The sequence below is a fragment of the Rhea pennata genome, chromosome 2 (assembly GCF_028389875.1).
Source record: "Rhea pennata isolate bPtePen1 chromosome 2, bPtePen1.pri, whole genome shotgun sequence".
NCBI lineage: Eukaryota > Metazoa > Chordata > Aves > Rheiformes > Rheidae > Rhea > Rhea pennata.
Genome location: NC_084664.1, coordinates 70,983,982 through 71,009,516, shown reverse-complemented (window position 1 = coordinate 71,009,516; position 25,535 = coordinate 70,983,982). Strand labels below are relative to the sequence as shown.

At 36.3% G+C, this 25,535-nt stretch overlaps 1 protein-coding gene across 2 annotated transcripts in view; it reads right to left on the bottom strand.

Annotated features, from left to right (window-relative positions):
* The window catches only part of GALNT12 (polypeptide N-acetylgalactosaminyltransferase 12), a 46,267-nt gene that overhangs the window by 11,297 nt on the left and 9,435 nt on the right, over positions 1 to 25,535 (bottom strand). For both annotated transcript variants that reach the window (XM_062569694.1, XM_062569695.1), the window contains exons 2-7: positions 23,337 to 23,506; positions 22,477 to 22,666; positions 18,927 to 19,112; positions 16,361 to 16,478; positions 11,597 to 11,773; positions 8,993 to 9,124 (exon numbers count right to left, since the gene is read on the bottom strand). In XM_062569694.1, the coding sequence (XP_062425678.1) occupies positions 8,993 to 9,124; positions 11,597 to 11,773; positions 16,361 to 16,478; positions 18,927 to 19,112; positions 22,477 to 22,666; positions 23,337 to 23,506 (973 nt within the window). The remainder of the gene's footprint in view (positions 1 to 8,992; positions 9,125 to 11,596; positions 11,774 to 16,360; positions 16,479 to 18,926; positions 19,113 to 22,476; positions 22,667 to 23,336; positions 23,507 to 25,535) is intronic.

Here is a 25,535-nt window from a genome sequence, read left to right as displayed (position 1 = left end):
TGTTGAAACTCAAAAAGTCAGAACTTATGCAAAATGAGTCTGCCAGGTCTTTTATTCTCCCTCCTCCCTTAGATTTACTTAATTTTCTTATGAAAAAAAGACCACATTCTTTTCTCATTTTTTCAAATGAAATATGTTCAAAGGACTTATTCTCTAAAATATTTATTCTCTTCCAGTACTCTCTGGAGGTTGACAAGCAGTCAGATGTTAAGACCAGAAATCTTGAAAGTGGGGTGAGATTTCTCTTTTAAAAAAACCACCATATACCATATTAAAGTATGTTCAGATATGTTCCATTACCTGTTACTGACCTCTGGCACAATAGCTGCAAAACTTGTAAATTAGAATTTAACATAGTAAGTTGCATGATTTCAAAAAATCATGTTAATTAATAAGGATCTGCATTTTCTAAGCATTCAAAAGTCAAAAGTAACTAAAAATAAGTTGAACAACATCATAAAAAATACAGAATTCTAGTAATTAACCACTAAACCAAATTCAAAATTACGTGGAGCAAAACAGATTCTGTAAACACTTTCAACCTGAATGCTCCCATTACTGAACAGAATTGTGTCACATGCTAAAAGAATAAGCAGAGTAAATCTCTGTAGAGTTTGCTCAAGTAGAGTTACTTAAGTAAAGTGTAATTTCCTCTCTCTTCACTAGTACTGGGAATTATATCCTCAGTTCTTAATGTAGACAATAAAGGAACATGAACATTGCAAAAGGGAAAATCAAACAGATTGGGGCAAATGTCTTAACTCTGCAGTTCTGACCTAACAAGCTTTGCCACTTAATTCCTTCTGACCATGTTTCCACTATGCATTTGCTGGAAGGATTAAGCAAAATCATTCTCATTTTAGTGTCCAAGCTTACCAGAAATAAAAGAAATCCTCTGAACATTCTTTACTATACATTCACTTTACTAACATACTCCACACTTACTATACTAACATATTCTTCTAAACTGTCAAAAGAAGGCATTTTTGTTTACCTTTGTAATACCAGTGAAAAAATTACATGAAAAAAATAAGAATGAAAGCACCTTCTATAGATGATTTTTAACATGCACCACAGGATTACATAAATAAAACAAAAAACATCTCATGTTTCCATGTTCTATGTAAAGAAATGTCAACCTAAAGTCATACCAACTTAAAAATGGTAATTGTGTCTCTAAAATTGTAAGTCAGTTTCTGTTGCTGTCAGCCTTCTCTGGATCAGGGGTTCTTCCATTAGTATTTTTAACTTTGGCTGATGGCCTCCTGATTCCAACAGGAAGATAAACATAGCGAAGTACTTATCCTTATTGCCATCCCAGCCAACCTCAAGTTTCACTGTCATTCCAAGCGCAAGCTCTTCACTGGCATCCCCCAGCATGCACTATGGAACGTGGTCCATTTTGTGGCTTTTGTAATTTTAAATAACCTATATTAAATTGCTGGAGAATTACTACAACTCAGGTGCAAGAATGCTTTGCTACGTATATGGCACAATGCCTAAATTTAGAAAGCAAAACAAAATCTATATAAAAGATTACTAACTTAAGTTTAATTTCAGATGGTTTAAAATTGAGTCTGTGCTCACATGGCATTATCACATATAATCTCTCAATTTTTATTTCACGTATAAATATTTGTGGTATGGGCAGGCATATTTCTAAATATATATGGTCCTTATTTCAGCATGAATCTTGTGGTTTGTCATATCAGACATTTGTAGATGTTCTTTTATACCCACACTTGACTAGTAATCCTCACAGATGCTGAAGATTCAATTTGTGGAGATACTCACGTACTAATCAGATAAATGACCTGATCCAAGATGACAAAGATTTGAAAATGATTTGAGAATCTGATCTCAACACCACTTATGAATAAAACCACCAGTCATCTGTTCCAAAGCAAAAAAACATGAGAGAACTTGTGAAAGCAATATTTTCCCTTTGTTAAATGAGAATAGACAATTCAAGTTCCTTATGTTCCTTAAGAACTCACAAAACACTACCAAAATAATAGTCTATTCACATCTGAAGCTATCTTTTTTTCCCAATATTCACTATAAACAATCCATGGAATAAGAACAAATTTTCTCTATGACTTACCTTATTTTTTTTGCTGAATGCTGCATTAGAGAAATAGAAACAAGAAAAATTTTGATCAACTTGCCATTAAAATGTACAGTTCTCAAAAGTTCTGCCCATGCAACTAGTAGGCTGTTTGTTCAACTTCTGTCTCCTATTGAAACACTGCAGGTGCCATTCAGTTACTGTTCTGTTTGGAAGCTAAGGTAGGTAGTAAATGCCAATTGAGATATTCATCATTATGAAAGATTTGGAATCACCTACTGCTTGGAGAAATTTAAATCTGTCATTTCCTAACATCTGGACACTTGTATATAATGATGCAATACAAATGGCATTCTGTAAATATTCTCTGCATTTAAAAAAAATCATACAACTGTAAGTACAGCACAGGCAACAGATTTTTAACATTAACACTTCATTACATTAGCAGAAAAATACTGCCAGAGGAACATAACTAACCTTTCTCTTCATCCACAAAATAAACAGGATCCTCCTTATTTTTCCACAGTGACATTGGTATTGGTGGCTTAGTGGTATGGGCAGATGATACTGTGGGGCATAGTAGGATATGTATTTGTAGCAAGCCAACAACTTCATGTTATTGGCCAGGCATACGTTTTTACCTCAGATATAATCTCAGCAGTCACAGGGAACAATCTTACTGAGTGCATGTTGTCTTCGAAGTAGCATTTTTTGGGGGGGGGGGGGGGGGCAGGGAAGTGAGTAATATTCTCAGATTTCTGTTAATTTCTTAACTGCAATGCTGAAATGAGTATACAACACTGACGGCTGAGATTCTTGGAATGAATCGGTGATAACACATGCTTGTCAGTATTCATCTGCTTACCCCATAAAGGCCATAACTCTCTAGGAGACTTAAGAGCATATAAGCATCTATCTTAAGCTATGGTGTGTTCATGTGAGATTAGTATTAGACACCTGAGTTTCTTCCACTTCCTTTAAAAAGTCTACTTCAGGTTTGGAGAGGCAGTACAGCCAATAAAAAGTGGTGGAAGAGCCCCTAAATTGCATTTTTTTATGATACATTGCTGTGGTGGGCACCAGATCTCAAGGTCTAGTCATCTTAGGTACCAATCTAATCTCAAGCGGCAACTCTACAAATTTTATTATAATGAAGTTCTAGAGGTTCCTCTACCCTAGAGGAGGCTGTTTTGGAGTCTGCTAGCTCTGAGAACTTGTAATACTGACTATGCAATAGCCTTTGTGACTACATATCTTTATCCACATAGCTAAGGTCTCTTCTTCTGTACGGTTGCCTATAACTCCACATTATCTAGGTAATTTACAAAATGATCCTTTTCACGTGTTAGTAGAACAAAACTCTTCATATTTTTAAAGGCATGCACCATCTTTTTTCTTTTCTTTTCTTTCTTTCTTTCTTTTTTCTTTTTTTTTTTTTTTTTGAAGGTTTTATCTGGACTGAATTAAAAGTAAAAAATGACTGAGCATTTGGAAATTCCTTTAGGATGAAATGGTCCTGGGGAAAAATGTTGAAGGAAGCTGCTATTTGAAAAATTCAAATATTTCATCTCCTGACTGATTCAGTCAACCATAGAAGCCTTTAAGTATAGATAGTGAAAAGAGCTAATGGTTAGACAGTTACAACAGACATCTATCAGCTTAGTTTTTCAAGCTCATCTGGTACATCAGCTAGAAATTGCCTGAGAAGCAAGAAAATCTCTCACTCATATCAGAACATAATATGGTCTTGCTCTCAAGTGATCAAACTTACAGGAAAGTGGCCATTTTGGTGTCTACACTGTCCTTTAAAGGCAATTTTGATGCCAAATTCAAGGCCAAATTTATTGATTGACCATAATCATTATCCTCAGATGCATACCCTGAAGGCCAGCTATATTCAGTACACCTTAGAGGGGACAGAACTGCAGAATATTCACTTGCTTTACAACCATGAATTTCTACATGCACTAGCAACATGAGAAGATCACAGCACTGCCTGATTCCCATATACTCATGTAGTTTCACTATGTAACAATGTCACAATACTATTATTAAGCACACAAGATGGCTCCGAGTCCTTCCTAGAGACACCCATGTCATCCATTCCCAAGGCAGCTGAGACTGGTAAGCAAATCTCATCTGGACTATCTAGGTGGACAATTTGCAAGAGCACGGTTGTGGTTCAGATCCATTTTAGATTTCACATCAGCTGAAGCACAAATAGAGAATAGTCTCTGCTGGTAAGTGCATACTCAAAGGTGGCCAAAACAGATGCTATGTCAGAACTAACTCACTTCACTAAGATTTTTCTCAGTGAAAGGTTTTAGATTTTCCAACACAAATTCTGAATGTCCCATTAGGCAAGTGGGCTAACACTTCAGAATATAGCTGAAATTGTTAAATGTAGAAGTGCAATACATATCCTTTGACTCTAGTATTGTATTTGAAGAATTGAAGACTCCCACCAGAGGCATAAAAAGAAAATAAAGTCACTTGAGCCAACTTGGGGTTAATTAACAGAGTTTGAAATCAATCCCTCACTCAATTCCTGATGACTTTTGGAATTAGGAGAATCTGAGTAATGACCATCATGTCATTGACAAGGTACTCTGTGGTTACGCTAATCTTTTTTGGCTTGTTTTCACTGTTCTCAAAATACTTAGCTATATTTCTGTGAATGTCTGTTGAAAATTAACAAGGGAAACACTCTGCTATTTCTGGTTCTTTTTCTTTGCTATTCTTTGTATTGTCATCATTTGATACTGGCAGTTCTCTCACCGCTTCTAAGGTAGCTACCTCTTTTGCTCTGTTTGGTTCTATTTTGTCCTTTTGAGAACAAACCAGTGCCACACCTCAGCATCATAATCATTTTTGTTTTAAACCTTCTACATCTCTTCATTGCTGACATACCTACCACTCTGAAGGGCTGGATAATGCTTCTTTTCACTGCTTTGTAGCTGTTATGACACCGAGGACAACTGACTATTCAGGTTCATCACATAACGCAAAGAACAGAAGGGGGTCATGTCTTTTTTCTGTTTTTTTCACACTTCTAGTATCTTCTGTTGAGGATTTTCTACTTCCTCTTTCCTTTGGAAGCTTTTTGACAATACTCAAATTGCTGACACTTGCTTTCAATTTTCCCAGAGAAGTGTGTTTAGCAGTTTCTCCTTGACATATTCATTCTTTTGAGCTGCAATTAATCCCAACCTCACCAAGGTTTCCTTTACTAAACAGCTCTGATGCAACACAAGATATGTTTTAAAACTGGGTTTACCAGTTTTCACCATTATGATTCATGAATAAAGCTGCAAAAAAGCAGAATAGACTAAAGGACATACAAGTTTTATTTGTCTTAAAATATAACTTTTATTCCTTTTTCCCCAAGAAAAGAAGAAATAAATCTACATCTAAGTCAAAGTTTAGTTTATGTCTCACACAAACTGCCAAAGCTACATAAGTATTCAAGAGCCTAAAGGCAAGATAGACACTGTTTGCATAGCTGTCCAAGGTGCTACATGGCTTTTAAAAGGCGTGTGCTTGAGCCAAGCAAGGAGACAGAGCACGCCTATGCCTCTGTGCAATTGGCTGAGGTGCCCTGAGAAGAAATCCAATGCACATCCATTCAGAGTGCAACCTGCTCTGCATGATGCTGCCCTAGTGAATACTGAGCACAGATGTATTTCCAAACAGACATCTGATTCACAAGCCGCTCATGAGAGTCCTTCAAACACAGGGAAACACTTAACATAGAATGAGAGGGATGCCTTTTGTACAACTGCCTACTAAATAAAGGACTTGCTGAGTGGGAGATGATTGGGATTTGCTTCCGTCTTCAGACCAAGCAGCACAGGACAGACCAGTCCAGGACAGGGCCATTACCTCATCTGGTGAAGCTTAGCTGTTACATCGAAAACAATGAAAGACTCAGAGAGAGACCAAACAGCATAGTTTTGAATAGCTAATATAAGGCTAGGACACTTCTGGAAGGGCATACTGCTGACTCCTCTTCAGGAGCTTCTTCTAGTTCACTTTGCTTTAATATATCGCTGAGCAAAAAAACACTGGGAGCTCAGCTCAGATAGGAACCTGTCCCTTCCAAATTTTCTTTCTCTTTAGATGAAACAGTAACTGAAGACTTACCATGTGCTCCTACAAAGATGCTATATATGAAACGTTAAAACATCCCCTAAGACTCCTTTCTTTTTTTGGAACTCACATAAAATTTTGCTAAGTTTCACTAGAATTTTGATCAAATAAACTCAGGTTCTGGCAATGTATGTTGTCCTTTCTATCTAATGTTGCTTGGCTTCCATTGCCTGTAACTGATAAAAAATGGTGAATCTTCTATCTCTTAGGGCAGTTTAAACTCAAAATTTCATCTCATAATGATCATAATATTGGCTTTTTGATGTAGTGGAAGAAATGAAATTTTAGGGTTTGAACTTCACTCTACTGTTCCAGTACTAGAACTTTTATGCAAAAATCTGACTTAAGTTAAAAAAGCTTTTTATGAAAGAAAACACTTGACAGTACTATAGGAATCTTGATATTGATAGTACCATTTGTCAAATTATGGTTCTGTTCAGATTGCAGATTGAAGTTATCCCTGAGAAATTCCACATTTCTGGTTGCTAAATGATTTGGCTATAAAGTATACTAATTTTACCAGTAAAAAGATACATCGTCTCCCTCATTTCTAGGCCTCTGTCAGTTTACAAAAATGCAATCATAGCTCAGGCAAAAATATTCAAACCTCTATGTGTTTGATAAAAGTTTAGGCTGCTAATATTTTTAGGCAACCAAGCTTAGTATACATATTAAAATTCATCTATATGCCAAGCACAAGCATTTAATTGTGAGTGCATGGCACTAAATTCTATTCAGTAATTCTTGCACTTATTTCAGTAACTTATGGTTGACCTATGGGTAAATTTTAGCCAAATTTTCAATTTCAGTGTAAACATTTTCAAAGGAGGGAGAAATCCCTTAGCAATCTCTTTCAACAGTTAAATAGCCTCACACGAAGCAGAGCTGTTAACAAAACCAACACTTCTAAGCACATTATTTCTGTGAACCAAAAAAAGCACTACACAGCTAACACAAGAATAAAGACCATGATCAATGATTCATTGAAGTTAGCAGATGGGACTCAATATCCACAAATCAGTTGAATCAGTAGGTGTCACTTTTGCATTGTCACTTTCTTAGAATATAACTGTACTTTAATCATATTTTAAATTCTTCCTGCCAAAGAATGGTGTATTCTCTTTATGTTCATAACTAGACAACAACATCTAAGAATTATTTTTAGAGAAATATATAGAGCTTACCTAAATTACACTGCAGATACCTCAAACAGCTCTGAACAAGAGTTATTATTTCTAGGTATTGTCAAAACCTTTCTTGAGGATGACACATGCTGCTAACCTTGAAAAAACTACACAGATCTCTTTTCCTTCCCCAAATGTTGAAACATTATTACCACCACGCTCTAGGTTTTCTTTTGCAGGATGAAGGACAGAGGTGGAGAAGAGGATAAGGTTACTGAAGTGCTCATCGAAGACTTATTGCTTCAATTCTCCGACATTATCAGTGAGCAATCCAGCATAGAAAAACAGAAATTGAACCAATGTTGTACCATGGTCTATTCCAGATACTGGATAATGGTGTGCGTTTACCTCTCATGCTTGTGATCACATAAAGATATCTGATTAAGTGCCAGCTCAAAGAAAAATAGAACAGAGCGGCTGCTTTCTTAGAGGTTCCTAAAGGCTTTGCTGCGCCACTGCTGATTTATGCACCTCCCTATGGGAAAAACAACTTAGAAAAACTGCAGTATTTCCATCTTAGGATTTTTTTTTTTTTTTTTTGGTTCAGTACATAATGAAGCTTTTAGGGAAGGCTGTCGGGAGATTTGCATTACTGCATGCTCTGTATGCCCACAATGCTCAGGGCTTTTTTCTCCTCTAGAAAAGATCCAGTAGAGTGATTGTGCAACTGAACTGCAGATGACAGCAAGACCACACTGTTGTGATACTGGTTGGATGAGATGAAAAACTAGTAATGTTGAAATATAGCTCCAGAATGGTTGAGTTACCAACAAAACCATTTAAAAGTCAATGTGGCATTTGTAGGAAAGCATCTCACACATCTCTACCTGGCAAGAGGTCTTATCTAATAGGACAGACATAGCAGGACAGCTGCTGATCTTTCTGAAGCAGCAGGTATTTACTGCAACATCTCTGTCTTCATCCCTCCCAAATAAGATTTAGTAACATGATGTACACAGGGCTATAGTTTATATTTGTTTGTAAGCTGCAAACAGCATAGAAAGTTGTCATCTCTTAAAAAAGGAGAAGAGGATTCTCATATTGAACCATGAAAATTGCTTATGATCCTGTTCTGATCAAAAGTGACTTCCAGATTAAAAACTATAGTGTTGCTTTTGACATACACATCAAAAAACTGTATGATTTGGTGTTGTGTAGGAGCTGCTCTCTTTCCTCCATCACAGTTTTGATCAGCTAAAATGTGCAAATACTTGTTACAAAGTATACTTCCCATTTTCAAGTTGACAATTAACACTTAGGTGCTCTTTCTGGTTAGTATGCAAATTTTTAAGATTTTTTTTTTTAAAATGATCCTTTATTCCCTCTAGTACTCTCAAAAATTTACTTGGAAAATATAATTTCTGGCAACGTGTTCTTGTACTCTTTCACAGGACTCCTTTACAAGTAACATTCATTAATAAAAAATACTAATAGCAACCATATTTGAAAGTCTACCAATTCTAACTGAATTCTATCAAAATTCGAAACTGCTTTCAGCACACAAATAACAGGTTTGTCATGATCACCCTTCATACTGTATTAGTAAGGGGGTTCAGAAAGCTGCAAGGAGGCTCCTTGCTGAGCCACATACCATTCCAAAGAAGCCAGGTCTGTCCTCAGGTACATGGAGCTCAGGGTAAATGTTCTCCAAGAACCATTTGAAGTCCTTACATTTGAGCTTCTCTCGAAGGAATCTCCTTTCTGTCACGTCTCCATATGGCTCCTGAAAGGAAAAAACATTAAAAAACAAAACATAACAGATGCTCCCTTCTAAATTACGTATACACATTATTAGGGACCTTATGCTAAAGTGGGAAGTAGGACTTTTAACCAGCAACTATCCCCACTTTCGGGTGCTGAATTTGATTTCATTATCCTTACATTTGCCACATGTTGACAAACAAAAAATAGAACAGGCCATATAAAATTTTAAATATACTGGAAGACAGTCAGTCTGAGAAAACTCCAGAAACTCTGCAAGTAAGGATGTCCCTGAACATGGATTGCTGGAAACTGAGAAAGCGTATTGGCAATATACTTGTTTCAGCTGGATAACTGAGAGTTTCAGAAGTATTGAGTGAATCTTAAAAAATTTAAATTATTCCAACATCAACTTGCAAATTATCTACAAAGACATATTTATATATTTAACTGAAGAAAACTGTAAAATTTGTCTTACAATTTCCTTTAGCTTTATAGTTTTGGGAGAGAAATTGGAGTAAAGCCAGCTTTTAGCATGAAATCTTAAATCTCCAGAGAAAAGCTTTCAGTGAAGACTTTCCCCTGTGTATAGATTGGAGCAGAGTCATGTCTCTTCAAGTCCAACTTCAAAACTTATTTCTCTGTATTGACTAAGGACTTCAGACAGTCAGGCATGATGTGCTCTTCGCAGTCCTCACATTCTTGCAGGTCATGTGATACACTGTTTTTCATCAAACCAAAAATGTATTTTTCTTTCTCAAAACAGAAAACACAAACCAGATGCAAAACAGAGGCAGCAATGCCTGCTTCAATGAACAAACAGCAGGACATACTAGCTCTGAACTGAGTATCCGAGTTAGATGAAATGAAAGGTTCTGAATTCAGCCTTTCAAATATTACAGAAACTAGAATGCACTAGTGGCAGCTTTGACAAATGCAAAAATGCAAGACCTTCAACTTAAATCCACTGTTTTACACACAAGCAAGAGACAAAAATTAGGATATTAACACAAAAATATCCTTTGAAGACAGTTAAAGCTCTGTCATCACAGACGTCAGCTGCCCAGAGCTTTACAAGAACAACTATCAGCACTTACTGCTGTTTTCTCTTTGCATATGACACTGCCAGAATCAGTCCAGCATTGCCTGCAAACTTCCATCTTCATATACACCAAATACACTCTTTTCTCAAAGCAGGCTCTAACAATAACATCTACATGGCTTTTAAGTTGTTAAAGTAGAAATTATCACACATACATGGACTAGAATAATCCAATGCTCAGTTTAATCCAACAGAATGCCTGGTGGAAGCTAACCACACTTAGCTCCTCAGTCTCCTCTCTCCTGTAGCACTCCTTTTAAAAGCATAATGGTTTCAAGTCCATTTTGTCCATAGGCATTTCTATTGGGGTAGGTCACTCAAACACACTAGGAACTCCCTCTCTGGTCTCTAAACTCCGAGTGGACATGGTCAGAGCTGGATGTCCGGCAGTCCAGGGCAAGGCACTGCCTGCCTTGCACAGATCAGAAAGCAGGAACTTAGAAAACTTTCAAGTCAAACAGAAAAGTCTAGGGAGATTAAGCGACTTCAGAAGCAGGCAATAAAAGAGAATATTTTCTTTTAGGCTTGATTTTGAACTTCTGTGCCACCAACTCACAGAAGTCATTTCTAAGACATTACAAGAATATAGACAGCAGACCCCTCTCTAAAAATATATCAAAGCTATGAATTTGCACACTGCTTGCTGTACTGATCTATTCAAGTATCACAGTATTCATCTCTGCAAATTTCTGCAAACAAAGATCTTCTATTTTCTTCTTTATTGTATTAAAAAATGTCAACTATTTTAAAGAACAGAAATGATACTTCAAATGTTCCATTAGGAACATTTTTATCCTAGTTCCCAAGATTAATTTTTAATTCATTTAATCTTTGGGATCTTGATCTTGTATAAGCTTTTTTAAATCAAATATTGTGAAGCAGTAAATCAAACTCTGAAAAATCCATTTATCTTACATTAATACCACATTTTACCACTATCAGAAGACCGGGAATCTTGCTGAAGATCATTACCAAGCCAGTTAGAAAAAGTGTACTGTCCACTGAAACTTACTGATTAGCATTAACCATCTTCCTGTTCTGTAATTCTTTATTGAGAGAATCCTGTATCAGCTGTTTCATTCTTCTTCTTCTAGGCACACATTTCAGGTCAAACAGCTCCTCATTCCTTGGGCCACCTTGCTTAACTTTTTTTTTTTTTTTTTTTTTTTTTTTTTTTGACACAAATTGATACAAATCTGGCCTTCTCCTAGTCTTACAGAAACTCTGATTTTCCCAAGAAATTAAAAATTAACTAGACATAAATTTGTTTTTATGCTGAGACAAAAAAGGAAAAAATAAACATAAAAAGTCATTCATGTTAAAAGTTAGCTGATTATTAGTTATTTCTTTGAAAATAAACTCAATTCTAAGTATGATGAACTTCAAACTCACCAGACGAGCATGTGGGTTTCGATGGTAATAAAGTTCTTTATATTCATCCATCCATACTTCAGCTGCACGTACACTGTTTGCCAAAGCCTTGGACCGCGAGTATGGAGCTTGTTTGGGGAAAACATGACCTACATGAGAGCAAGGGTGGATCTCAAGACTTCCTCCACACTGCCATATCTAAACAAAGAATTCACATTTTGCATATTTAATTACAATCTTTGCAAGTAGAAGGATATAATCAGGCTTTGAAAGAGTAATGCCTCCTCAGGAATACCAGAGCATTGTAAGTGATATGGAATAATTTTGGGAGGGAGGCAAATAATTGCCTCATTCCATGAATAAACTGTAGTAAATGACCTCCTCATGACCTCTGAGCAAATCGCTAGGAGAAACAACAAGATATCTCTATCTCCAGTTTTATCATGTTTGCAGTTATCCCTATCTCAGCTTTACTTTCTCTGCAGGCATGATGAGAAATGGCCCACGATATTTTTGCATGCTGAATAGTAGTCTACAATTCAAGATGTATAAGTATTATTCACCAACAGCAACCACACTAATAGCTTCCTTACAAAGAAAGTGATGAATGATTTCTTACCCAAAACCTTGCTCTTTCTTTGCTTATATTCTACTGGAAAGCTGATTTGGCAAAACTTGCAACCTTGTTGTATTACTGGAAGACCATTACTTGTGTTCGAATTTCTGCATGCATCATTTCAGAAGAGAGGTATGGGTACCTGGCTTGGTCATAATATATTACCATCACTAACCTTTTTAATTTGAAAGCTGGAAAAGGAGCCCAAGATCCAACATATAAGAAGAAAAAGAACACACAATATCACTGAATGTTGTCTAAGTTACACTGATTTGGTTTTAGATAATGATGCCATACTGATGAATACGAATGGCAAAATACTACGTATAAAATTGTAGACACTCTAAACTTCATGATAAAATTACACTCATACATATGTTCACTTTTAAAACAACCGGCTTTCTTAAAATTATAGACAATTCATTACTCAACTACAGGAACACTAGATAAGCTTCGTTTTTTAGATTTAAAATTTTAAATTTCCTAGTTTTCATGGTAGGTTTCTCTGTTCTTTTTCTCTTCTGAGGAAACAGCATATATTTCTTTTGAATAGAAGAATGATTAAAGGTTTCATTATTAATTCCTTCTCTAAATCCATAATTCTATACTGTTGTTTTAAATGATTAGCCGTGTTTTCAAATGTAAATTACACTACTGCCATATTGAAAGCTGTTATGAAACCACTTATCCAATTTCACTTTAAAATCTCCCTCACTAAGATTTGTTTCAAAACAGTATCTTTCTAATGTCATCACTTCTATATACAAGCTTATATTTTTTTTAGTTGAAATTTATCAGGTAAGATTTGTTTGTCAGTAAATATTGAGCTCTATTAAAATATGCTAAGGTCTATCAATTTTCATATTTCTTTTATCATATATAAGCATTTTTTGATGATCATTACTGCTTTAATCAATCTGGTTTTAACCAGAAGATATGAGGACTGGACCATAAAGACCACTAAGGTGCAAATGTAGTTAAGAAAGAAGTACCTTCTTCCATTCTTCTGTGATAAAGTCCCGGTTAACTCGAGTAAAATAGACTGACCAATATCTCTGTTAAACTGCTGCCGAAAATAAATTCCACAACTATCGAACTAAAATTCTGAATGTAAAAAATAACTGAAAGCTGCTAACCAGTGCTCATTATATTCTACTTCCTTCATTAAAACACAGTTTAAGTTTTCTACCTTTATTATTACAAAAAACAGTATTTTTCAGCTAAACAATTCCTCAATAGATTTAATTTATTTAACAGGGAAAACATATTCTAACTTCTATATAAAATCACATTCAAATGAATAAATAAAATAAATCAAAAAGTGCAACACAGAAACCCAAAGTGATTATGAAATGCTAAATAAGTAACTCTGGGGAAAGTTCTCCCCTCAAACTAATTTCAGTTCCTGTAATAGCACAGTTGATTTCATTTGCAGTCACATGCAGGCAAGTATGTTTCCTTACTAGGTCTGGCTAGTTCAAAGCTTGTCATTATAAAAGTGTACTTTTTCTTGAGTTCAAAAAAATAAGGTGACATTATTTTTACTTTCACCTTGAATAAAGTCTATTGTCAGGAAACTAAATTTCCTATATAAGCTCTACAGCCTCCATTCTAATAATTTAGTAAACTCCAAAAGGAAAAAGGATACTAACTCCTGAACTACAGTCTGGGGAAAATATTTCTTTTTTTTTCCCAATTCTTTCTGTTATACTCTCATTTTCGCCATTTTGCACCTGTGCACCAAGGATAGCACTTGAGCACCATCTGCTGGGAAGCAGGGAGAAAATATGCTTAAAAAAAATGTTTCCTCGGTTACATAAATCCCATCCAGAGTATTCCAGCTGTAAGAGAAATTTCCAGCTCTAGATAGGAAGAAATAATAAAAAAATAGAAAATGAAAAACTCCCTGCTGTTAGAGGTGCATCATCCAGGAGTATGGACAAGGAAATTTCAAATAGAAGAAATGAATTTTTGGTAAGTAATTCTACCTCTTTGAACATGGGTATATTCTCACCTGCAGTGATGGTGAGTTAAAGGATAGGCAGCAGAGGTATCAAGCAGCAAATCCCAGGAACAAACTTACATTACAGCACCACTAGCAGGACCCACAGCAGAGAAGGGGGAAAAGTTGTAACTGGGTTACCCTCCCATGACAGACAGGAAACAGAAGATGAATTCATTTTGCAATCCTTAAAAAGAGGCATTTGCAATGCTTGTCATCCATGAAGTGACATTCTTTCCAGCCAAATTCCAAATCAAGGCACATAGACATGATGCTGCATTCAGAACACAGCTTCAATTTCTCTCAGTCACAACACTTTCAGCCGGAGCTTTGCCCTCGTTGCACCTTTTAAAGGTACAGAGAATTTCTCCAGTTTAGAGTAATCAAAGTACAAGAAAGTGGAGGCCTGAGAACAAGTCTGCATGTCACTGGAAGTGTAATGTTTTCAGAGACAAGAAGAGTGATGAATTAATTTACAGTGAGTTTCAAGTATCCCTGCTCCTAATTTTAAGGTCTGGCAGGTCTAGAAACCAGAGACAACAAAATTAACACTGATTTATCCCTCTTGACCTTCTGCAGCACTACAGGCAGCAAGAAGTACAGTAGAACAACATCCTTGCTTCTGTTCCCTTTCACAAGAAACCTCACCACCAGAGGCATAAATACAAGGGGCTGAAAGTATGTCATGCACCATTTGGCTCCAAGTGCCTAAATCCTGCTAGCTATGTCTGCACGAGTAAAATTACCATACTCTTTGCATAACAAAATCACAGCTATTTGCTGGCCTTTGGATCAGCTGCCATTGCACAGGCCTGTATGCAAAACTTTCTCTCTCCTAAAAGCTCATTCCTGCTGCCATTTGCAGGGAGCTGGCCCTGAACATACCGCTTTCTCATTGAAGTACCCCTCTGCTCTCCCTGCAAGCCATATTGCCTCATCCTCAGCCTGAGTGTGACAGATAGCACATCTACAGCTGCTGAGTACCTGCCCCATGCCATCAGGTTGGTGCCCCCACAGGCCTCTCATCCTACCAGGTACCCGGTATGGCCTCATGCTCTGCAGGCACTTCAGCCTTCCAACTTCTGGGAACTCTGCTGCTGTCCCTTTCTGCTACTCCTTGTGCTCAAGCAGCCTTTGATGTTTTCTCAAGCCCATGGGAAGACTACCTTCTTTCTCAGGGTTGAAGTGGTAAAGCCACAGCTCATATACGGTTCTGTAATACCAGGGGTCAAAGATCTGTGAACCAGTGACATCAAAAAGAAGATTGCTGTCAAAGCCTGACAGAGGTGAACAGCGATGATGGCTCAGGTCTAAAGCAACAACAGACTGAGCAGGGGCACTCCCTGTCATACAATGGGGTTTGGACTTGTCCTACCAGTAAGCCTTGGCCTTCCCACAAAGTGCTACACATAAGCAGTGGAGAACCAAACAGAAAGAGGGCCACCTCTGAGTTTTTATAACAGAAGCTGCTGCTGGCCTCCCAGCACTAGAGCATCACCTCTAATCTCAGAGGAGAAAAAGACTGCCATCTGGGCAAAGCATGTTCATTGCCCCTGATCTCCCCCAAAACAGTTTTCACTCAGCACAAATCATTTCAGCACAATTATCTACCTGCTTAACATCTAAGCCTAGGCTCACGTTGCAGTGGGATAATACTTTACAGTTCCTGGAAGTTTTTCCACCATCTTTTTAAATCTTTATATAAACCTTTCCTGACAGAATAGAACCTTAAAGTAGTACAAGTTGGCCTGTTCTACCCCACTAATAACTTCTATCAGCTTCTTCCTTTCACTCTGTCAACTGCTATAAAAGTTCCAGAATTACATTAGCAGAATTATAAATGTTTCTTTCCAGCTATCCCCTCCATACCACAAAATGTAAACTTCAAAAACAAACATCACACCACTATTCTACATTTTATACTGGCATTCAAAACAAAGACATAGTCAAAAAAAGGTTTTAAAAGGGCTATTTTGAAGATAAACACAGACATACTGAAGCATAAAAGCAATGAAGAGATTCATGCACACATCTCAATGAATATCTCTCCTTTAAACTTGCTTATAGTAAAGCTATTTCATTAATTAAAAGGAGATGAAGAAATAAATAAGAATTTTCTTTTTATTCTCAGAAAAAAAAAAAAAAAAAAAACAAGGGAGCCACTTACCCTAAATGAGAATTCCAGGTTTTCTCCCCCCCAGACTTCCATTCCTGTGTCATAAGAACCAAGATAATCAAAATAGTTCTTGCTCACAGCAAACAATCCGCCTGCCATGGTTGGAGATCTATAAAACAGGAAAGTAACTCTGAACTGAATAAAACGCCAAAAATATACAAATTAAAGAAACAATACAATTCATCAAAAATATGACCTATTTCATTTATCATTTTCCCAGTCCTTTTCTGGATAAAAAGTAACAGTGAGCCACTGATCAGTTAAGTATTTTATTTTTTGGCCACTTAATTTATTTTGTAGTAACAAAATTGTATCAGAAAAGAGCTCCAGAATGTATTAAAATAGCAATGAAATCAGAAAAGTTAAGTACTGTTTTAAGAAAAATTTTCACAATGACAGTGTCTTTGTGACTGGCAATAAATGAAGACACTAGCCTTTTACCCTCAAATAACAGAACATAAGCTTTTTTGTGGCAGACTTATTTTAGTCAGCTCTGAAATTGTATTCACAATTTCTCTTATACACTTTACTTAAGTAGTAAGTAAACATGTTTGTGCTTTAGTGATTAATAACAACATTCCTGATCCTACTAATATCAATTCGGAAAAAACTCTTGGATATCGATTGAGCTGAATTCAGCAAACACAGCCCCTAAAGAGAGTTTCTTTTTAAGAATATCTGCACATCCATCTGTAGTTTTGTTTTAATTGTTGACCAGATTTGAAGAAAATCAGAGGTAAAAATTTGAACCACACCAAACAGGCATTTTGAAAGATTACAAAGCCCAGAACTGACAGCAGTTAAGGGATATGCTTTCAGTAGGGTAGTGTGTGAATGGATATGTACAACAGAATTTGTCCAGTTTTGCTCCTAATTGTTTGTAGTCTTGGAAAACTACCCTCTTTAAAGTGCCAAGCATATAATGCTGGATGGACCTAAATTCGTCTAACACTTTATGAATTTTGCCCATGAAAATTAGCAAATACTAAGTGTATTATTCTTAATCTGTCCAAAATAATTTTAACAGCAATCTCTTTGAAGCATCTCCATCTTACACTGTCATATGTTATTTTAAAGTATGGGAAGAAATGAGGCGAGATGGTGAAGAAAAACTTCATAAACATTGGGGGCAGGTTTAGCTCAGTTGGTTAGAGCATGGTATTGCTAGTGCCAAGGTTATGGGTTCAATTGCTGTATGGGCTACGCTGAGGGTTGGACTAGATGATCTCCAGAGGTCCCTTCCAACCTTACCATTCTATAACATTAAAAGGGATAAAGAGCTTGTTATGATATTCTATGATATTCAGACTCTTCCATCTCACTCCAAATCTAATTTTCCCAAGCACTGCTGTCAGCTGTACCACTCTCTCTGATGAGCACCGCTGCTTTCCCCAAGTAACTGCAGCACTTGTCAAGCTCACAGTCCTCAGTCCACCTTGCAGCTTTATCCCTCAGCACCTTTTTTTCTTGGCAGTCCAAAGTCAATTCTTATTGTGGGGAAGAAAAACACTATGTTTAAGCTAAAGACTTTAAAAAAATGTAATCTATCTTTTAAATTTTCAAGGATGTGGACTAACGTAGGCTGAGAAGCACTAAATTACTGCCTCACTTTTCCTATTAGAAAACATGTTATCCTCTCTCAGTTGAGGATAAATATTTGTGAAGTCCTGGGTATTACCATGCTAAGCAACTTAGAAAAGGCTGAGGAAAATAAACCATTCTGTGTTTGGTTTAGGCTTTAAGATAATGGATTATATATAAAGGACTAATAAAATGGTGGTGTTAAAAATATCAAACAGCTGCTTCATTTAATACAACGTACTGCTGCACTACAGCAGCTTCCAAGTTAAGAGTGAAGTAGACCCTCAGGTCTTATCTACAATGTCCATTTTCCAGATTCACTGTTTGTAGACTCATTTTACCTCTTCTAAAAACACATTATGGGCTGATAAATAACACCTACTGATTGCATCTTGTCTTACAATAAAACAAAACCCACTATGAAGACGTTTGTATGAACTCCCAAGAGAAACTGGGGTGTGAAGAGCTGTAGCACTCCATCCCAAATGAAGAACTGGCTGAATTGTTTTACTTCTGAAAATAAAGCAAGGAACCACAACAATGGCTACAGTGCACATAAAGCATTCAAAATTACTTCTCTTGTTTTACTGGTTTATGATTTTTTCTTTTTCATTATTGACCATGACACTTTTTATACAATGTGGGCTTCATTGCTTTGCACAAAGGCAATCTTTCAATACTAGTTGATCAGTTATGGTTTTCCTCATACTACTAAGCATCCATAGCAATTTGTGCTGTAGAAGTCAAGTGGTTACTTATGTAATAAGAATTTCACAGCAAAGACTACACAGGAATTTCAGCTTTTAGAGTAAATTTTCTTCCAGTAACATGGTGATCAGGAGATATTCTGAAAAGGGGGAACTAATAAATGATAGGCACTCGTTTATTGAATATTTTTCAGCACCTGCAATTTCCAATTGAAGTCAAAAGCACTTACAACATTCACAGTTTAAAAATAAGCTGCATAAAAATTTACCTGATCACATCAGTCTTAGACTTCCTTCGTTTCTGCTCTCTTTCAGGTGTTACATGCCAAGTGAAGACAAGTCTCCAGTCAAATCCACCAATCTGTGGTTCCCCAGCATTTCCCAAGTACTCAAACGTATTCCAGTCTATAACATCGATAACAGGGCAGACGACAGCTGTTTCCTCCTCCCAGATTCTAATTGGTTTGTAAAAGAAAAAAGTGGGAGTGACAGAGAATCCTTACAAACACAAATGTAAATTTCTGCTCCTTTTCAACTCCTGCTCCAACACAAGGAAAGAATGGCTACACGAACAGTCAGCAAATTTTCATGGAGGGTACATCAGGAGGATGCATCAAGATGGACCCAAATGAAGGCATGTGGTAAGCAGCATTCTTCTGGGACAGTATGAGGGAAGTAGGCCAGATGTCTTCAGACAACACGTTCCTTTCTTCAGCATCTTAATTGGTTGTGTATCAAGCACAACATTCTGAGCAAAAAGTTGTTTTGCTTTGTACAGGTGGCTGCCTTACAGATATTAAGGGAGAAATGACACGGACACCGATTTAAGTGGAATTCCAGGATCTCCTCAGAGGTGAAACCACAGCATGTCTCTGCATGACTGTATCACTTTGCCGGGATGAAGAAGGCAGATAGACTCTATGAGCCTTAAAGTGATGGAATTCTTACAAATGCAATCGCCTCCAAAAAGTTACACTGAACACTACAACAGTAATTTGGAAAGATACTCTGAACTTAAATATAAATATATAAATATAAATATATATATGAAGTTCCTACATGGAAATTAAATCTCTGCTATTCAAATGCACATGAATATACACAAAGGAGGCCTTAAGAAACTCTGATACCATGGATATAAAAAGGACAATCAAGATAGTGCTGGGGAAGGACTCATATAAAACAGCAAAGCTAATTTAAAGATAGTAGATATCACTTAGTAGTGATAAAGATATCACTTAGTAGTGATAATTATCACTACTAAGATCTTTATCAGTACTAAGAATACATCATGGCTGATGTCTACTTCTGCAAGGAGATAAACTCCTTTTCCCCATTTCTTAATACCATGCAGGGTTTTCTGGATTCCTCTCCAAAAGCAATTCTGCATTTGCACTTAAAAAGTCTGTGGGATCCTTTGCCTTTGCCTCAGTTTCTGGAAAGGTTCTCAATATGAGCAGAGATCAAACTCAATGCACACAAACACAGCATCAGACTTCTCTCCCATAAACCATTAATAATCTTCTCTATACTAGCCTTTGTCACTGAGCTAGCAAGAGAGACCTAAATGGCTTATCTGACTTTAAGATGCTGGAACTTGTTTTAGCCCTGTATCTTCTGATTTCTATATTCTAAATAAGCAGAAAAAATACATGTGTTCTATTGCAAAACAAGGAAGAAGTCTGATGCCTCTATCATTCAAGGGGTTTTAGTCACTCACAAGATTAGTAGGCTTAAAATGTGCAGGCTGAACAAGGGGCTATGGCTCAGGTAAGCCAAACTCATGGAAATTACAGTCACTTGTAGTGGTTAGTTGCAGGTTATCCCAAAGGAACTTCATCTGAGTCGAGGAAGACTGGCTCAGGTACAAAATGGTCCCTTTTTTGCCACAGGGGACACAGGACAGAGCAAAGAAGAACTATCAGAGCGACACAGTTGTTTTCTCCTTCTAAAATCTGATTTGGCAATGTGAAGAGGATGTCTTATACAAATATTGCCATCTTCGGTCTCATCTGCAGAACATTTATGTACAAAGCAATGATAATGATACACACAAAGGAAAAAATTTCTCAGTCAAACATAAAAATGCTTTGTTTTACTTTGAGTAAAAGTTAAGTATCTGACACACAATTTCATTTACAAAAGAAATCAGGTAAGTGAAAAGTCATCCTTTTTTCTGTAAGCTAAGATTTAACCAGATGGCAAAAAACTTAGGTAGTTTATGAACACAACTGTGTTTGCATTACAAACATTACATTCAATTGCTTCCATGCATCTGAGCTAACCTATGCCACGCAAACATGCCATTAGAGATGTACACCTGCATCAATTACAAGAAAGTTACAAATTCCAAGAGATTACCTGGATAATTCGTTACAGAAGGCAATTTACTACTAATTATCCAAATTCTTTGTTAAGGCTGCCCTCTAGTGACTTGCAAAAACTGAAGAAATTACAGAACTTTTTCCACTGTTATTTGTTGTTTCTTCAGAAGACAAACATTAAAAACATGTTTATTCTTCCATTTTTACTTCTTTTCTTTTCTTTATATTATCTGCATTGTTCAAAGTTACTCCACAATTACCTGAAATATATCTTATGTGAAATTTTGGAAACAAATTATATATGACAATTGTAAGAAGAAAATAGTAATTCCAGATAAGTTCCTGATGTGCATTTGAAAATTTGAGAGTACAAGTTCCATTAAGAATCAGAAAGATTCACACTCCTTGTTATGGTATGTGCTCTTGGCAGTATCTCTCCCAGTTTGTACACATCTTTTTTTTTCTAGTCTTTCTCTAAAGTTCACAAGAATTGGTGGGAAACTTTACCAGGATATGAATCAAAATATTAATCATGAGGAATTTTTTATTATGTTTTGAAGAGAACTGGTTTTCTAGATGCAATGTTTTTGAGGTCTGACTCAGGCACTGTAACAACCTGCTTCTGGCCTCAGAGAGGGTCTAGCCATAAAGTGCCAGTGCCAGTGGCAGAAGCAATGGAGCCTTGTGTAGGCACACATGAGTGGCAGGATGCTGCAGTGGGGTGCACCTGTGGCTCAGCCTGCATCAGGGACAGCTCATGTATGATCAGTGACTGCACATGGGTGAGGCTGCAAAAAGATCATAAATATATGGAACTTCAATGGAGATCTAGTATCCTGTACTTTTTTATTAATGGAAATTTTCTCACCTGCCCAACCAAGATGCCCTGTGTCTACAGTATAGATTAAAAACTACATAGTACAGATGAAAAATTACAGTATCCCAGGACAGATTAGTATGCAAGTAATAGTCAGTGCAGACATAATGTTAATTTCTCTCTGACCTACCCCATGAAGCTTTGTATCAGAATCATTTTGGAAAGATGGATTAATTGAAGACTCTGAAGACAGAGCTTATTGACTTCACTTCCCATCTGTTCTGTGTATGTTGCCCCACAAGAGTGGATTTTTCAGGGCCCTCGTCTTTCCAGACCTTCATTTCATTCACTTTGTAGGCTGACAGAGCAGCAAAGGTAGTTTCAAAGCTGGGGGAGGGACTCCCCTTCCTGAAAACAATTTTTCACTTCTTTGAAGAGTAGCCTGGTCCTCGGACTCTTGTGCTATGGAAGAAAACAGAAATCCACCTCCTGCTTTTCCACACTTCCATTCACTCTTCCACTGCCAGAAGGAAACACTCACACTGCCTCAGAGACCACCCAGATGTGACCTTTGGTAAATGAAGAGTGTTTTTTTCCACTGCAGAACACAGAAATGTGCCAGACAGGTTTTTTTCACTCTGCTACAGAACAGAAAAACAGCACAGAGAAAAACTTTACCTTTCCAGAAGTGGTTCAAGCCAGCCTTCATGGCATTCACAGTGGCAATCGAGGAAAGTCAGGATGTTCCCTTTTGCTATTGAAGCCCCCAGCAGCCGTGCTCTAACCAGTCCTTCCCTCTTATTCGCACGGATAAGGCGCACCTTGCGCAAGCCAGCCACATAGTTCTCCAAAGTCTCCTTTAAATGTTCTGTTAAAAAAAAAAAAAAAAAAAAAAGTTCTGCAACAAATTGGTTTATGTCATATTACAGAATGCAATTTGTTCATTATTGTATTACTTAAAGCAGTGCCTTACGGGTATTTTGAATGTTGATTCTGCTATACTGTCTATAGAAAAGGACAAGGAAAAAGCAAAGAATGTGGATGGACAAAATTAATGTTTACTTTTAAGAAATCAAATATTTTATGTTTGTTTCTATAATCCATTTCCAAATTGTTAAAAGTGTTACATAAAAGTGTAATTCTTAACATAATTCGTGTGTGGTAGAAAATACTAGTATTGTGTTGGGTCTCATAATTCAAATGAAAATAGTTATCTATTAACTATCTATTAATGAGGATATAACAGCTCTTCATTATATTTGACTCCAGTGCAACCTTAGGACACTAAGAACTTACTCAAACTAGGAAAGCTGAAGTTCTTTGATGAGACTATAATTATCTGTTATGCAAGCATTCACGTTGCCAGCATGCTTACCTATTCTAAACTAAATCAAAACCAAAACTTGAAATTTGCACTAGTACGCTATAGAAAGTCTATTTCCAATTAGATGCCTATGTTGTAGAACTATAGGTGCATGAACATAACAGTGCATCTTTGGCTGACAAAACCCCCCATTATTTAGAATTATTATTCCTACCTTTGTCACTGTAATCATCCACAAGGATAACTTCTTCCAAAAGGATATCTGGAGATGTCTCAAGAACACTATGAACAGTTCGTAGTAGTGTTGACCAAGCCTCATTATAAAAAGCTATCACAACAGAGGTTTTTGGCAAGCTGTAATAATCATACTTCTTCTCTCTGCACCTGTAAGTTAAGGGACTACATTTAATATAAGTGCAAAACCATCTGTAAATTTTCAGAAAACTATTCTCAGATGAAAAGTCCATATGCTACTTACTACTTGTAAGCAAGAATATATAAAGGATCTTAAAGAAACTGTGTATACATGGAAAGGTCATGCAAACTATTCCAAAAGTCCACAGGTCTTGGCAACATTATGTCTAAATTCTGTAACCTTCAAAAATATCTAAAAAGAAAAATGACAGGAGGTATCTTGGGCTGGTTTATGTATAAACTATATAGAAAATTACTTCAAGTAAAGAAACAAGCAATGGCCAAAATATGCCTCACCGATCAGAGAAAGGCAAAGAAATGGAGAAATAAAAAACCAAAATGGGATAAAAATAACTTACTGCTAACTTATGTTTTGGAAAATAAGATACAAGTGCTAGACAGTAAAAATGTAACTGTGAAGAAACAGCAACATACAAAGATTAAAAAATGGTAACAGAACTAAGAAATATGTACAAAAAAGCATGATTTCGGAAAGACAGCAGAAACGTCAAATATAATAGTGAAATCTACAAAACCACAGACAATCTTAAAAATACTGAGGAGAGACAGCAGGTTTGTAAACCTTTGGATTAAACTCCAGAATGCATTTCCTAAAAAAAAAAAAAAAAAAAAGTAGTTCCCTAAATGAACATAAGGATGCCAAGAAACTTCCAGATGAGCCAAAAGCATAAACTGTGAATTAAAGAGTGTCCTAATCTAAACCAGTTTAAAAATAATGATACTATTTATTACCTTCCCCTCCCCTTCTCTTAAAGCAGTCTATACCAGCTGTTCTGTTATGCACCAGCAAATATGTTTTAGAGATTCCTTACGCCTCCAGCTTACTGCCTGGAAGATACCAGTGCTTAAGATGAAGAAGGATATACATTAGTTTCTGTATATTGTTAGATAAGAGTAGTACCAAAGCAGATAAGACATCCCGCCTATGAAAAGAGAATGCCAGCAAGTCCTCCAAAATCTACACTACCAGGAGCTGAAGAGATAAACCAGAAGTTTACTAGAAGAGCATATGTGATAGCAAATTCTGTCAGTTCAATGTATGAGCAAATAAATTCATCAAAACACCCAGAAAATGACCTCAGAAGAAAATATATTGGTTACTTATTGCATATTGAATATGTACTTACTGATCATTTAATGCTGCTATATTAGTAATAAAAAAATTCCTGTAGATTTCTTTAACAATCAGGCAATATTTAAGATATGTAACAAGAAAAATGAAATCTGAACTCAAATAAAGAATATTGCTAAAATAAAAATTCATGAGAAAAGAAAAAAGAATTAGAGTACTTTTGTAATAAATATCTTAAAACGAGGAATCAATGAGGAAAAATTATATTTGGGCAGAATATGATGTGTATGATGTATGTATATGATGTGTATACATACATACATATATGTATACATGTATGTATGTATGTATGTATACGCACACACAAATATAGACACATACTTATACCATCAAGCACAAAAATCCTCATCCTTCCAGGCTTTGACACATCCTGAGGCAAATCATGGCATTCACACAAGGAACTGCCACAGACCAACGGGGAGCAATGGAAGTGATTTATTTTGCCAATTTTCATGTATTAACGGCTGAAAAAGTAGTGACATTTTAATTAGTATTTTTTAAACAGAGCAACAGAAGAAAACTCATTGGATAAATTCAACTGTTAGGAATACGTATTTATTTTAGTCTGTTGAGAAAAATTATGCTCAATACTGCCAAGATAACATTATTCTTATGTACCACTGTCACTTGTACCACAGGTATTTTCAATTCGTTCCTTGATGGAAACAGGATCCTTGCCTCTGCATTTTAGGAAAATGAAGGGAAAAAAAGGTATTAGGAGAAAACCTCCAAGAGAGCCTTCTCTGGAAAATACATCAAAAAGATGCACAGCATAATAATGTTGTATTCCATTATTTAAAAAGGGTGAAGAAATCCAAAAGGTCTAAGAGGTTTATAAGCCTAATT